We start from the raw sequence: 15342 nt of genomic DNA, 5'->3' as shown, positions 1-15342 counted from the left end.
TTTTAACAGGTAAGAATTATCCAAAAGAAGCCCTTTACGAAAACTGTCTATTGATAATATATTTTATTTTTTTAGTTACAAAAAGCAATTGAAAAGTTGCCACACCCTTTTACCCGGAATCACTTAACAGTTCTTGTAGTCATCCAAGAAAGTATACTCCACGGAGTACCGATCCTGAGAACGGGCCAGGAGAAGACCGCTGTCCCGGCTTTGTGTCACATGATGAGATGGCCTCCTAATGTAAGCCTATGGAGCATGACTCTTTTTACTGACACAGCTTAGAGAGTGGATCGTGCTGCAGCATAATCCTCGCCCCACTCATTCTCACGATCGATATGGGTCTGAACACTCAGATCTGGAGCCGTCCAAAAAATTTATAACAACAAGTACATTTTAACTTCAACCCTTGTGACCACAGACTAATAATGCACTCTCACTTTAGGAGCAATAAATGACTATATGACCAAAATTTTCAAAAGGTCACATATTAAGACAATGCTGTCTTTTCTCAATGAGGGCCAGGATTATAAGGCAGATTAAAGGGGTGATTGACCAAGGTCCCTCCCCACCCAGTGCCTTCCAGCCCTCTCCAGATGTTAGCCAAGCTTATATAACGCTATTTTTTATTTTTTTTCAGCCAAGCAGCATCTACCAGGTTTGATCCAGCCCTGTATGTAATAGGTCAGGTCCTTTCCTGAAGGTCAGAAATGGTACTATAGGACTATCCAATACATAATACGTTTCTATAAAGTATCGTTTCCCTACATGACAGAGTTACAAGCAAACATCTGCCGCACAATGTGGAATGATCTATTTTAAGGATTACTCCACTAATTAGAGAGGCAGGCGATGCAGCCACACTGTTGGTTGGGTAGACAAAGGCAATAAATAAACACAAGGCAAACAATACCCGCAATCTGTATTTGCTGCAGTGAAGAACTATCCATGTTTTGCCTGTAATTCCGAGTAAATTATCAGGATAAGGGTTAATCCATATGTCCATACTATGACTCCGTATAGCTGGTTGTATGGAACTGCAACACTAATATACGTCTATGGGACCATACTAAACCTTCATACAACTCCAATTTCTTAAAGGGGTATACAGAGGTTTTTTTTATAAGGATTCATACAGGATAATCAATACAATGCACCAGTACACAGCTATATTTACAACATACAATGTTGTCCTAAGCGCCATATGGGGGACACAGAGGGACTCAACACAAAGGACGTAATAGAGAAGCATAGAAGATTGTTGGCAGAAAAAGACCACCTGGTCCATCTAGTCTGCCCTAAGTTTTAGGGGAATCTGCTACTAGTAAGGGCATGCTTACCATTAAGGAACCATGAAGGCTCTGGAAAAAGTAATAATGATAGCCCCATTCGTGACCCCAGACAGCACTCTCAGCCATGACAACATTTAAGGAACAATAGAGGGGAGAAGTGACCCATTTAATATTAAAATATGCCTTACCTCACCATTAATGATTGACATCTCTTGATTCCTTTCTGATACAGTAAGAGCCGGCGGTATAGACACTGGTTTTATTGCAATAAGTTGCACCGATCCAGAAGATGAGTCAAATGGATCGGATATTATTTTGTTTTTGTCAAAGTGAATGTTCCCTTCTTCTTCATCACTTATTGGCACTAGAAAATAATGATTCCCGATTAGTTATTACTAGTTCATCCGTCTGACCAAAATCCAGTGCGACCACAATGTATTGTTAAATGATGCACTATGACCAGGATGAGTGCAATGAAAGAATCTCAGCTAGAAGCAGTATTAGGCAACCTGAGGTTAGTCGGCATTTCAGGGATCACAAGACACCGCAAGACTCATGACCCTCCAATGTCCCGCTGCAAAGAAATGTTTTAATCATTTGAAATAGAAAGTAACCTTTAGGAAGGTTTTATATAGTAGAGGAAATGTTACATTTAGAGGGTTACTGTAGCTGTCAGTGTGAGTATTTTTAATAGGCAGAGAAGAAAGATCAGAACACAATAGAGCACAGCAGTGGTGCAGAACTAGGCAAGGCCAACTCCATCATCAGTCTGCTGGTTTTCATCAAAGGTCATACCAATTTTATAGCTATAAATCTACTTAGTACCATCCTCCATTACTTAGAGAGGTGATATTTACAGTAACTCGTCATTCTATTCACTATCCTAAACCTGCAAGGCAAGAAAGTAACCAGAGGAAAAAAATAAAACAAAAAGTATAAAGCCCAAAAGGGCCTATAGTGCCCATACACTAGATTAAAGGGGTTCTCCGGCAAACAGACTTATTTTTATCTGCCTAATAAATGAACATATATTGTGAAATTTTGATGCAAAATATCTGTTCTATTGTCAAGGCAACATGTTACCTGGTATACAGCCTGTAACAGACTTCCTGTTCCTGTGTACAGTGTCTGGTCAGAAATTTAAGTAACTCTATCTCCCTCCCACTACACTTTCTTGATTATAATCTATGGGAGGGAGATAGTAGCGGCTGAAGTAGGTAGAACTCCCAGCTAAGTCTGTTACACCAGGCAGCATGTTTAGCTGTACACAACAAATCAGACAGTTTGCATTAAATGCAAAAGGATAGCATGGGAAACCAGAGAAAGATAATAAAATAATATTATTTACCAATATATATTTATTTATTAGACAGTTAAAAATGGGTTTTACCATCGGACAACCCTTTTAATGTTGCTTCCAGTTTTGGTAGCATCAAACCTTCAAATCTTCCCCAGTGGCAGATTTTGGCAGGAGTGAAGGGTCAGGCATGATGGACTTTAACATGCCTTAACGAGCCGAGCACTGTCAGCGCTCATTTGCTCCTCGTTCACCGCTCCCTGCCGCCGCTCTTACACATGCCGGCTGCAAGCAGATAAGTGCAGGGGAGGTGCGGGGTGATAGCTTGATCACCCAGGCAGCCCATAGAGGATAGTGGCGGTCTGCTGCCATCTCTCCTATTCCACGGAGCAACGGCAGGAGATCGCTGCTATCACAGTCATTTGTCTATCAACATTTTGAAAGACAAATGACAGCAACGATCAGCCGACATCGATGGCTGATCGTTGCCTTCTATTACATGGGACAAGTATCGGCCAGATATGGCTGATAATCATTCCGTGTAATAGGGCCTTTATTCTTCTCTTCTCATGGGAGATAAGCTGATGCCAGATGTGTCCAGCAGCAGCTCCCCTTCCCCCACCTATTTAGAACAAAAACACATTCATCCCTGCAAGGACATGTATGGCGGTCAAGCAAACATTTAAAACCATTGAATATACAGTATATGGGGGGAATGGGACCCTGCTTTGTATAGTGCTCTGCGGCATTGCTTGATCAGACAAGGGCCCAGGAACAAACATTGGGTCCGACACAAATGTTGGTGGAAGCAGAGGGGTCTGTGTCACTTCTTACTGTTGCCACTCAATAGAAGTATATATAAAGGAAAGGCTATATATTTGCAGTGTTCCAGAACAAACCTATTGTCCGATGCTGCTGAATGTATATATGTGTAGGCGAAACTACTTATATCTTTATTGAGAGTCTAAAGGGTTAAATCTGGAGGTGAAGGATGTTATATTGCACTTTGTGTATTTCACTGTATGCTATTCAATGACAGCAAGTACATGTTGAAAGTAAGCAAGGGGTTAACTATGTGACTCAGCACATATTTTCTTGTCTGCCACCTGCTTGAGATATGGTCTGCGAGGTCACCCCGTAGGTCAGGCAACCTCTGTAAAGGACAACAGTCAAAGTAACTATACTTTGATACTCAAGAATCCTACCGGGGCTGCGGGGGACATGTCAGTAATGTATAATTACCTGTCCCATTCCCTTATAGATATCAGATCTCGGGTCGCCCATTCTCCACCACTGTCAGTGTTTTAGATATGTTAGGTGACGTCAGGCTCCCTCCATAAATGCTTTTAAGCATAGACAGTAAACTGTAGGATCCATGAGGAACGGGACGTCACTGGATGTTTCAGAAACACTGACAGTGGTAGAATACAGATGGCCCAAGATTAAGCAGCTGCAGGGGAGTGGGACAGGTAAGTATACATTACTGACATGTCCCTTGCAGCTTCATCAGGATCTGCAAGTATCAAATTATACCGTTGGAAGCTCATCCTTGAAGTATAAAAAGGTGGAGAGTGAAGGACTGAGGATATTCCCAGTCTAGTTTCCTTTATATTGTAGTTTCCTGCTAGTATTGTATCCAGCTATATTCAAGACCAGGGAGTAATATTCACAGGGCCTGGCCTGCCGGCCAGTGCCTGTTGCTGAGGTGCTGTGTTACGAATTTGAATGCTGATCTTTTTAGTTTCCAGTATTCATAAGAGTAGTATAGCTTTATGAAAGGTCATACAGTAAATTAGCAAAAAAAATGATTATATAAAATAAAAGCACCACTACTGCCCATGTATTGGATCTTGTATTGTAGCTCAATCCACATTCATCTAAATGGGATTAAGTTACAATGTCAGTCTTGATTTATGGATTAGAGTGGATAAAAAGAGTGGAAAATAATGCACCTCTGTGGGTGAAAATCTATCTCTGGAACAATATATGCTCATGGGGCACAAGGTGGACTGTGGGCCACCTTAGCTATAGGCATCTTCCTGTTGGCTTGGCTGCTCCTTATGCCTCACCATCACATCTTTTCCCTGAGTGGCTTATGGATAAAATTACCAGTAGCAGGAAGATACCCATCAGCAAGAACTTACATCTATGGGATCCACCTTTCAGCTTCAGCAGGTGGTACTGAAGCTGGGAGGAGATAAAAAAAAAAGAGCAGTGGCTATGCCTCGGCAAGAGTCCATGCCAAAGTGTTTTCTTGTGACATGAAGAGTTTAGATGTTCTTAATACTACTTACAAGTCAACCTCCTTCTTATATAAAGTTAAAAGACTTTTGTCTGAAGTGTTGGCCGAAAACCACCCCAAACCTCAGATCCCAAAGTAAAGTAACTTTCTGAAACCAGCTGATTTGACAGAGAAATATTTTCTTCGGAGTACCCCGTTAACCCTTAGGCGACCCTGGACATACCCGTACATCCAGGGCCGCCTCCATGTATTCAGAGCGGGGCCGCGCCGTGCCCGCTAGTAAAGTAATCGGATGCAGCTGTCAAAGTTGACTGCTGCATCCGAATACTTGATGCAGCCATTCCCTGGTGTCTAGTGGGGTGGATCGCTCCTCCGGGACGCTCCTCCATAATGGCGCTGGTACCGGCTCGGCACTCGATTGCTTCCAGCTGCAGCAGCCGGAAGCAATCAATGTGCCTATCTCATCGATCTATGCTGCATATCTATGCAGCATAGATCTCAATGAGAGATCAGTGCACTTATACTAGAAGTCCCCCAGGGGGCTTCTAGTATAAGGGTAAAAGAAAAAAGAAAAAAAAAAGTGTTATTATCAATAAAAAGCCCCCTCCCCTAATAAAAGTCAGAATCACACCCTTTTCCCATGTTATAAATAAAAATAAATAAATAAACATGTTTGGTATCGCTGCGTGCGTAATCGCTCAAACTATTATTAATCACATTCCTGATCTCGTACGGTAAACGGCGTAAGCGCAAAAAATCCCAAAGTGCAAAATTGCGCATTTTTGGTGGCATCAAATCCAGAAAAATTGTAATAAAAAGTGATCAAAAAGTCGCATATGCGCAATCAAGGTACCGATAGAAAGAACACATCATGGCGCAAAAAAATAACACCTCACACAGCCCCATAGACCAAAGGATAAAAGCGCTATAAGCCTGGGAATGGAGCGATTTTAAGCAACATATATTTGTTAACAACGGTTTGAATTTTTTACAGGCCATCAGATACAATAAAAGTTATACATGTTACATATCGTTGTAATCTGGAATAGACCATTGGACCATACATACAGCCACGGCGCAGGACTCACAAAATAACTACAAGGACCTCACAGGTGTCCATCTTGGGCGTTTATTCACACTAGGCTTAATAATGAGCGACGCGTTTCAGCATTTTTAAGCCTAGTGTGAATAAACGCCCAAGATGGACACCTGTGAGGTCCTTGTAGTTATTTTGTGAGTCCTGCGCCGTGGCTGTATGTATGGTCCAATGGTCTATTCCAAACTGCATTTTCGTGCTTTGGCATCAGGACGGGTGCCGGGAGCAGACAACCAGAGGCCAGGCAGCGGACTAAACCCAACAAAAACTCCTACTAGTGTTGTGCCTATGATTTGCACAACACCACCAGGTTAGTTTGGTCATCTTACAAGTAATTTTCCCACTGTTATTGTTTATGCTACACTATATTAGCGCCCCTCTTTGTCCATATATATATCGTTGTAATCGTAACAACTTGAGGAACATATATAACAAGTCAGTTTTACCCCAGGGCGAATGGCGTAAAAACGAAAAAAAAAAAGAAATGTGTTGGGTTTTTTTTCAATTTCACCACACATTTAATTTTTTTCTGGTTTCACATTGTACTTTATGAAAAAATTCAGCCTGTCATTGCAAAGTACAATTAGTGGCGCAAAAAATAAGGGCTCATGTAGGTTTCTAAGTGAAAAAATGCAAATGCTATGGCCTTTTATGCACAAGGAGGGAAAAACGAAAACGCAAGAATTTAAATTGGCCCGGTCCTCTATGGGTTAATATATAATTGTAGTATTTAGAGCTACAGAGGTAAGGGTATAGAAGGTTGAGTTTCAACATGCCCAATCCTTTAGTTCTCGGCAGTGGATTTCTCCACATAGATGTTTACCTGAACTGAACATGTAAGTGAGCAATAATGCAATAATGGTGTGAATGTTCCCTTTAAACACACTTCTATATACATATGTGCGTAGCAGTTCTGATATATTCAGATCCTTCCAGAACACGTAGATGTTAATTCTATTATAGTTGATAAAGAGCGGATTCCCTGCTTTACTGGATTTGTCACAATGAACTACTCTGAACTTGCAGTATGATTATTTACTGCTATTGTTCAGGGCCAAGTCCTTCCTAGAAACTAGGACCATATTTTTTCACTAACCTTGACGGCCTAAAGCAGGTTATAGCTCATAATCTGAACTGCTTCACAGCCAATAAACTGTGCACAATTGCTGCCAGCAGATTGATAAAATCTTATAGGAGTCCAAACACAATGAAACACCGAGTACAATAAAACACCACGATGGTGCACACACAAACCTAATGTGTACTAAACACATTTGGGTGTAAAAAAACCATTTGTTCTTCATGATAAGATTTACCATTGAATACTATCTACATGTCTTTTGGGGGGAAAAAAATGTTCAATTCTTGTAGGGTTCTAAGGGGAGAAATCGAATCTGTAGTATGGTCCTATGACTGGCCTGTGAGGTACTTTTGCCATAATATCTGACATTTTATACATTGTTACCTTTATGCAATATGACACTAACAATGTTGAAATGTTTGAAAACCCTTCTTTTTGGAACATTGTCTACTTGACTCAGTAAAGGTCACTATAACATAATATAGACAATGCCTTGTCTTAAAGGGAAACTAACAGCAGGTTAGAAGACTCTACCCTCCTTTTATGTTCCCATCGGGCTGGGGACACTGAGAATAAAAGGAAATTTTTGTACCTCCATCCATTGGTAAATGTTTACTTTATTAATTATGCAAATGAGGCTGCTTGGTGAACTGGGGGACAGGCTACATGGGTCTGGCCTGCCACTTCTCTTGAATATACTTAGGGCTCTATTACATAATCGCTCTATGTGATAGAGACAACGATTAGCCAATGAAACTATCACCGGCTGATCGTTTTGTTTAGGCTCTGACCTAAGATCGTTGGGCGCGCATCGCTACATGTAATAGCGATGCACCGCCGACGGCTGACGATTAAACAAATAGGTAATACAATACCTTTTCATACTACCGGCCTTCTCCTGCCCTCTGTTCTCTTCCCAGCAGCAGACGCTTCGGCTACTCTGAGCTGACAGGCCGCCCAGCCAATCAATGATGGTCCAATCACTGGCGAGCCCGGACAATAATTGGCTGGGCGGCCTGTCAGTTCAAAGACCACTGTGAGGCTGAAGCTGCAGCCGTGGGATAGGAAGCCCCACCCATACTGCAGACACTTCTGGAAGAAAGTGGCTATGTTTCACTAACACTGGATAAGCCCTTTAAATCTACATATATGCAGGATATATGTATTGGATCACACAGAGCTGATTCTGGAGATGGCCTCAACCATGTCTTAAGAGATGTTAGAGATCTTTCTCTACCCAAAAAATAGGAAACGTTTAAATATGTTAGTGACAAGAGATCAGTACATGGAAGATCTTACCAATTTTTTTGTTTCTTTTTTGTTTTGGAAAACCTAAATAACAGATAAAGCAAAAAAAAAAAACCTTAAGCAGAAACATGGAATAGTGTTATATAATCTTCATTTATAAGTAGCCTGTGGACTAACGTAAAGTGTGGGTGTTAAGTGTGGGTCTTAAAAACTACCTAATAATCAGAGGCGTAAAAGACACTCCTGGATCCGAATGCTAAATCTGCAACTGAAACCCTCTACATGGGTACAGCCTATGACTGTATCCATGTTTTCCAGGCAGCCTTAGAATTGTATACAACTTCTTTAGCCATCAGTAATCAAATGCAGTGCTCTCAAGGTTCACTCATCTCTCAGGGTCCTTTTAGACACACAGATTTCTAGGCCATGGTGGCCGGAGACGAGCGCCAATCAGCGAGATCAGCAGCTTGTTTGCTGTGCCTTTACATGGCATGAGAAATAGAGCAGATGGGCTGCACGAAGGAACCTTGTATCGTCCATGGAGACCTGGACGATATAGCGAGTGCTTTCACAGGGTCAGCTGTCTAGATAGACTATGCAGTGCTTTGTCCAGCAGCAATTGAGTAGTCATTGAAATTAGAATCATTTTTTTTCCTAGAACCAGCACCGTCTTTGTCAATAGGCTATATCTGGTATTGCATCTCAGATCTGTTCACTTGAACAGCTTCATGAACAAGCGTGGTGCTCTTCTAAAAAAAAGAAAAGGTTTTTCTAATCCTGTACAACCCCTTTTAAATAAGTCCCAGCAAAAGAAAATCACATTAAATTTAATGGTCCTATTAGGATTTGTGCTGTGTAAATTTTAAAGACTGCACAGAAGGCAGCAGAGGGGAATGTGTAACTATTCCTGTGCCAGCCTCCTGCAAGACAAAGGAACATGTAGAGCATTCTGCAAGCAAATACACGATAAAGGAAAAAAGAGAATGATATCAGTTTCATTATGCAAACTATAAATGGAGGTGTTAAAGGGGATGTAGTATTAGAAGTATAATGTAATATTCCTTCAAGGCGCACTATGACAACAGCGCTTATGTGGTGCGGCAGATGATGTACAGTGCTGGCTGCAGAGCCATTAGCAGGGCGCCCTCCTCACCGTTCCGCTTGCAGGCCTCATCCTTTGTCACTCTGTGCTGAGCCATTACTTTCTGCGGAGTGCTCGTGTCTGAACTGGCCTCCTCTGATTCGTTGCTGATGACGGAACCATTTTCACAAGGCGACCGGCTACAGGTTACCATAGCAACAGAGACAAGTGTTAGGCATCATTTCTGCAACTCACATAATGAAAATGTCAAGAGCTCTTGGAAGAAGTGGGGGCTTCTGTGACTGTATTGTGTGTCCGCCATTGTACAGGTTTGCCTTCCATGGATGCAGCAGAGCTGAATTACTCAACATAACTACGATGATGAGTTTGTCATTCAGAACAACTGAGGCAAGTTTGCTAAATGAGACAACTGGAGAAGGAGGCAGGTTTGCTAAATGAATGTATCTGTGAAAATATTTAAAGCAAATTTACCAACTCACTTAGTAATTTTTTTTTTTATACACTACCTAGTTGGTGCCAACACGGGGATCCCAGTGATGCGGTCCATTTTTCAAAACAGCACCTGGTCCCGTCGATCAGCTCTGGTTTCTTCATGTACACTTCGGCCCACTCTATGCACTGGAGGCCTGGCGCCCCCCAGTGTAACAATATCCCCTCCCCTCGATTACGCAGCCTAATTCTAATGGAGGCGCATGACCAAGGCGATAATGTTACACTGGGGGCGCCAGGCCGGCCCCCAGTGCATAGAGTGGCCCAAAGTGCACATGAAGAAACCAGAGCTGATCGCAGGGACCAGGACCGTTTTGAAAAATGGACCACATTACTGGGATCTCTGTGTTGGCACCAACTAGGTAGTGTATAAAAAGAAATTGGTACATTCACTTTAAATTGACCAGTTCTACAGAGTTAAAGAATCACTCCTTTTTTGTTTTTTTTTCCATTTACTCACCAGATGAAGGCTCCCCCAGTCCTCCATGATGAACGCTTTCCCCCAGCGCCTATGTGACATAGGCGTAAGCAGGATCTGAATGGCTTGGAGAACCAGATATTAACACTGCACAACGGGAAAGTGATCATCACAGGTGGGTATACAGAGGAGCCTGCAGCCAGGGAGCAAAAAAAAAATAATGAAGTGCTAATTTAACTATATTAGTTGAGATCCTTTATGGGTCCGTTCACACATACAGTACCTGCCGCAGAGTCAATGTCACAGATTTGAAGATGCAGATTTTATGCTACAGGTATCAATGTAACTAAATGACTGATTGCAGCATTAAATCGGCTGCAGATCCTAAACATATGAATGGACCTTTAGCAAAAATAGTTTGATAACATTGTTACCAGCTCACCTCTGCTACAACGACACTCTTTACATTGGGGCACAATTATGGCTAGTGCTACATGGCGACACAGATGTGAAGTCTGGACACAACTGCAATGTCCTAAATGTCTGTGTTACAGGATCAGGGAAGGTACAGTATGACTGCATGACTGCATTCTGTAGTCTAAGTAAACTGGGTGAACACTTTGTAGGACATGCTGCAATTCTGGGTTGTCTCCCAGGTATTCCAGAATAAGATACAAGAAAGGGGAAATTATGTGATTAAAAAAACGATACAATGATTTTTGGGGTCACACCTCTTTCTATTATCTGAAGACTTGAGCATCTTCTCTGTGCTGCCATCCTTTGTGCTGTCTCTTTCTTGGGATAAGTTGAGTGATGGCACCACAGTCTCTTGGGTAACAGGAAGCACATCCTCGTCCCCTCCTTGCTGTCCAAGGTGCTGCTTTGCGTAATCAAAACCTTGGACCGGCTGTAAAAGGAAAAGTAACATTTCTAAACTCAGTACATCACTAATCCTGATGACATCATTGTCATTTCCCATGGGATACATATGTTAGTGGGTTTAACCCCCATAAGGCTAATAAAAAAGCTACATCTGAATGTTGTGCATGTACGAGTAGCGAGCCATTCCAAGATTTATAGTATTAACCTCAGCCAATATTAGCCCCTAGTAGTAAGAAACTGTAGTACAATACTAAGTGTGATGCAACTTAGTTGTATTGGTGAATATATACAAACAAGGTTTTGCCACTCATAGTGGTAAAGAGCATGGAAAGTTGATGCACTGTTGATATTGGGTGTTATAGATAACCATAGGATGGTGACCTATTATACCCTGCCTGACCTCTATGTTCCCCTAAGTGTGGACATCCCCACAGGGGGACTTACCCTACACTGGGTATGGAAAGTCAGTCTAGTATGGTATATGGGTCCATAGAATCTTTTATAGTTTGCAATGGGTCCCAGCATGATAACCCAGAACGTCACAACAGGAGAATGTGGAAAAGCTACAAGAACTGACATTTATTATCCAAATATATCAAAAATCTAATTCTATATCTACCGTATTTTTCGCTTTATAAGACGCACTTTTTTTCCTCCCAAAGTGGGAGGAAAAACTAAGTGCGTCCTATAAAGCGAAGACGGCTCCCAAGCAGGGCCAAGCACCGCATGGAAGCCGCCCCGCCCGCCCCCTGTATTGCCACTCACTATACATATGCATAGTGAGCGGCCCTGAGCGATAACCTCCGCCCGCCCCGCCCGCCCCCTCTATCCCCGCTCAGCTGAGCCGATCAGAAGCCCGGGAAAGTGCAATGAGCAGCACTTTCCTTGGCTCCTGATCGGCTAAGCGGCGATGGAGGGGGCCGGCTTGGCGGGTGGAGGGGATCGCTGTCCTACTCACCTCTCCGCCCCAGCAGCTCCTCTCCCGACACTCCGGTCTCCCGTCATCCTCCGGGCACAGGCAGCGGGGTACAGAAAAGCTGCCTGTGTCCCGGAAGTGTTCTGCAGCGGCAGTCTCTCTGTCCCCTGCTGCCTGTGCCGGAGGATGACGGGAGACCGGAGTGTCGGGAGACCGGAGTGTCGGGAGAGGAGCTGCTGGGGCCGGCGGACGGGTGAGTAGCCTGTTTGTTGTTTTTCTGGTTGCAGGGGGCATTGGCTACTATGGGGGGCACTATATGGGGGCATTGGCTACTATATGGGGGCACTGTATGGGGGCATTGGCTACTATATGGGGGTACTGTATGGGGGCATTGGCTACTGTATGGGGGCATTGGCTTCTATATGGGGGCATTGGCTACTATATGGGGGCACTGTATGGGGGCATTGGCTACTATATGGGGGCACTGTATGGGGGCATTGGCTACTATATGGGGGTACTGTATGGGGGCATTGGCTACTGTATGGGGGCATTGGCTTCTATATGGGGGCATTGGCTACTATATGGGGGCACTGTATGGGGGCATTGGCTACTATGTGGGGCACTATATGGGGGCATTGGCTACTATGTGGGGCACTATATGGGGGCACTGGCTACTATATGGGGCACTGTATGAGGGCATTGGCTACTATGTGGGGCACTATATGGGTGGATTGGCACCAATCACACTGCTGCTATCTCCAAACTGTGACAATGAGCAAATTATTTTTTTTCAATTTTTCCCCCCTAAAATCAGGGGTGCGTCTTATCAAAAGGCGCGTCCTATAAAGCGAAAAATACGGTAAATATCACTGCAATTTCTGAAGACTGCACTTGGAGAGAAGTCAAGCCATTCTGGCAGTGGCAGTCAATAAGCCAACAATAACATTCTGTCTGTCAATTTGCATCCCATTAATAATCTCGGCAGATCTGTAAACAAGAGACGGTAAAAAAAATTAACTTGAAGAGAAGGAAGCGCTGTGCTCTGCCAAATCAAAGATCCCTGAATGCGGCATGAAAATGAATTGCTAGATGCTGTAATATAAGCTGGAAATCAATATTACAAACATAATGTTAAAGCACAGAACATTCACTGTACAAAATTAAGTAACCAAAACACTCTTACACAACAGATGGCTGCCCCATGGAGTTTATCATTTCATCTTCAGACTGCGCCTTTTTTTTAAATTATACTAGCACAGAACTGACCAATATTTCATGTAAATACCCAAGTAATAAAACTGAATACACCATAGCCATAGCAGCCATAACATTAAACCACCCATTGTATAGCTCCCTAGTTCTGACCCTTTAAGCCATGGATTCCACAAACCTTTTGAAGTCCTGTGGTATCGGGCACCAAGAGGTTATCAGCAGAATGTGTAAGTACTGTAGATTGTGAGGTGCAGCGCCTCAGGCACTGCACCATGGGAAACAGATCACCACAGGGGAGTATACGGGGGAGCCTGCAGCAGGGAGGGGGGGGCAAAACTTTTTTAAATAAGGAGAATGCTAATTTAACTATATTAGTTGAGATCTTTTAAAACCTGTTTGTTCCTGACAGGCTTTTAAAGAATTCTCTAAACCATGACAACTGAAGGAAAAAAGTCTTTAGCAATGTAGAACAAAAAAGACACACAAGGGATGGAATATGGGTTATGATATTTTATAGTCTAATTAATAAAAGTTCCATCTGTCCTATGAGTTCACAGGGCAGAGAAATCCCCACTATTGTGCTGCTGATAGAATGTAACTAGAGATGAGCGAACCTCGAGAATGCTTGAGTCCATCCGAACCCGAACGTTCGGCATTTGATTAGCGGTGGCTGCTGACGTTGGATAAAGCCCTAAGGCTATGTGGAAATCATGGATATAGTCATTGGCTGTATCCATGTTTTCCAGACAACCTTAGAGCTTTATCCAAGTTCAGCAGCCACCGCTAATCAAATGCCAAACGTTCGGGTTCGGATCAACTCGAACCCGAACCCGGTTCGCTCATCTCTAAATCTCTAAATAAGGGAAAGTAGAAATTCTACAAAAATAATTATTTTTTGGAGCCAACTGAGAGTCATTTAGATATTATTGTAAAGAAAAATGTATACCTTGGTCCTGGGTGGGAGGTTGCTGATATTTTCTGATTTGAAGTCACTTTTGTTCTTTCGGCAGAGGACAGCTGTGATGATGATAATGATGACAGTTACGACGGCTATGGGAGCCAGGACTGCTGCAATTATCCAGAGGTTGTTGGGGGGAACTTGCACAACAGCTAAGTGTGAGAGAAGAATGTATTAGAAGTGTGGGATCAAAGAAGGCGTTGTCTAGGTAACCTGAAATAAATGTGTATATATATATATATATATATATATATGCCTTGGATAACAAGCATAATTAGTTCCGGGACCATGTTTGTAATCCGAATCACTCTTAAATTAAAGCAAATTTAACATAAGAAATAATTGAAATGCAGAGAATTGGTTCCACACACCAAAGATAATGATTTTTTTAAATTCTGAATAACATGTAAAACTAATGCAACAAACATTAAGAAACAGCTGAATATGTCATATTCTAAGTTACTGTACAGTATAGCAATCAGCATGTGGAGTATAATGTATAGTAACTGCATAAACCTAAAAAAACAGCAGCAGATTGTAGATACAGGATGGAACTGCAGATCCCCATAATGCAGTAGCAGAGTACAGTAACAGGCTGAATAAAGGTCTGTGTGGTCACATGACAACAATAGGGAAGGGGTGTGTCCTCAGCATGGACCAATCAGGAATTGAGAATCACAAAGCTGTGTAGGAGGACAGTGACAGAAACTTTTCTATACAGCAGTGTAAATGGCTGTGTGTAAGTGCAGGCACATTATAGCAGCATTATATATGTAAGTGCATCTTAGGATCACTTTGAAAAATAAAAGCAACAACTTGATTATATTGATTGCCCTGGGTAACTCCTCCCCCTGTCCTTTACATTAGATCTGATAAATTTCTGTTATGCTATTTGCAAATTAAAGTGGTTCTCTTCATTGTACAATCCCTAAATTAAGAAGGGTTCCTAAATTAAGATGATTACAAGGTGATCTGTGATCTAGGAAGGCTTTCAGGAACAAGTAGTGTTCAGTTCACCTCCAGTGCCACCACAGTAGAAATTAAAACAAATGTACCACCAGGTATATTGCTATGGGCTTTTTACATTAACAGACTGGCGCCAGTGCGGGGAT

The 15342-nt window shown here is 42.5% G+C and overlaps 1 protein-coding gene across 1 annotated transcript in view; it reads right to left on the bottom strand.

Annotated features, from left to right (window-relative positions):
• KIAA1549L (KIAA1549 like) overlaps nt 1-15342 on the bottom strand; it is a 112255-nt gene that overhangs the window by 28918 nt on the left and 67995 nt on the right. Inside the window, exons 10-14 of the mRNA XM_069965792.1 lie at nt 14219-14382; nt 10994-11169; nt 9407-9534; nt 8305-8337; nt 1478-1653 (exon numbers count right to left, since the gene is read on the bottom strand). Of these exons, the coding sequence (XP_069821893.1) occupies nt 1478-1653; nt 8305-8337; nt 9407-9534; nt 10994-11169; nt 14219-14382 (677 nt within the window). The remainder of the gene's footprint in view (nt 1-1477; nt 1654-8304; nt 8338-9406; nt 9535-10993; nt 11170-14218; nt 14383-15342) is intronic.

This window comes from Dendropsophus ebraccatus, chromosome 4 (genome assembly GCF_027789765.1).
Source record: "Dendropsophus ebraccatus isolate aDenEbr1 chromosome 4, aDenEbr1.pat, whole genome shotgun sequence".
In the NCBI taxonomy this organism is placed as follows: domain Eukaryota; kingdom Metazoa; phylum Chordata; class Amphibia; order Anura; family Hylidae; genus Dendropsophus; species Dendropsophus ebraccatus.
The sequence above is the reverse complement of the archived record's forward strand: the minus strand, read 5'-3'. Positions and strand labels throughout refer to the sequence as shown.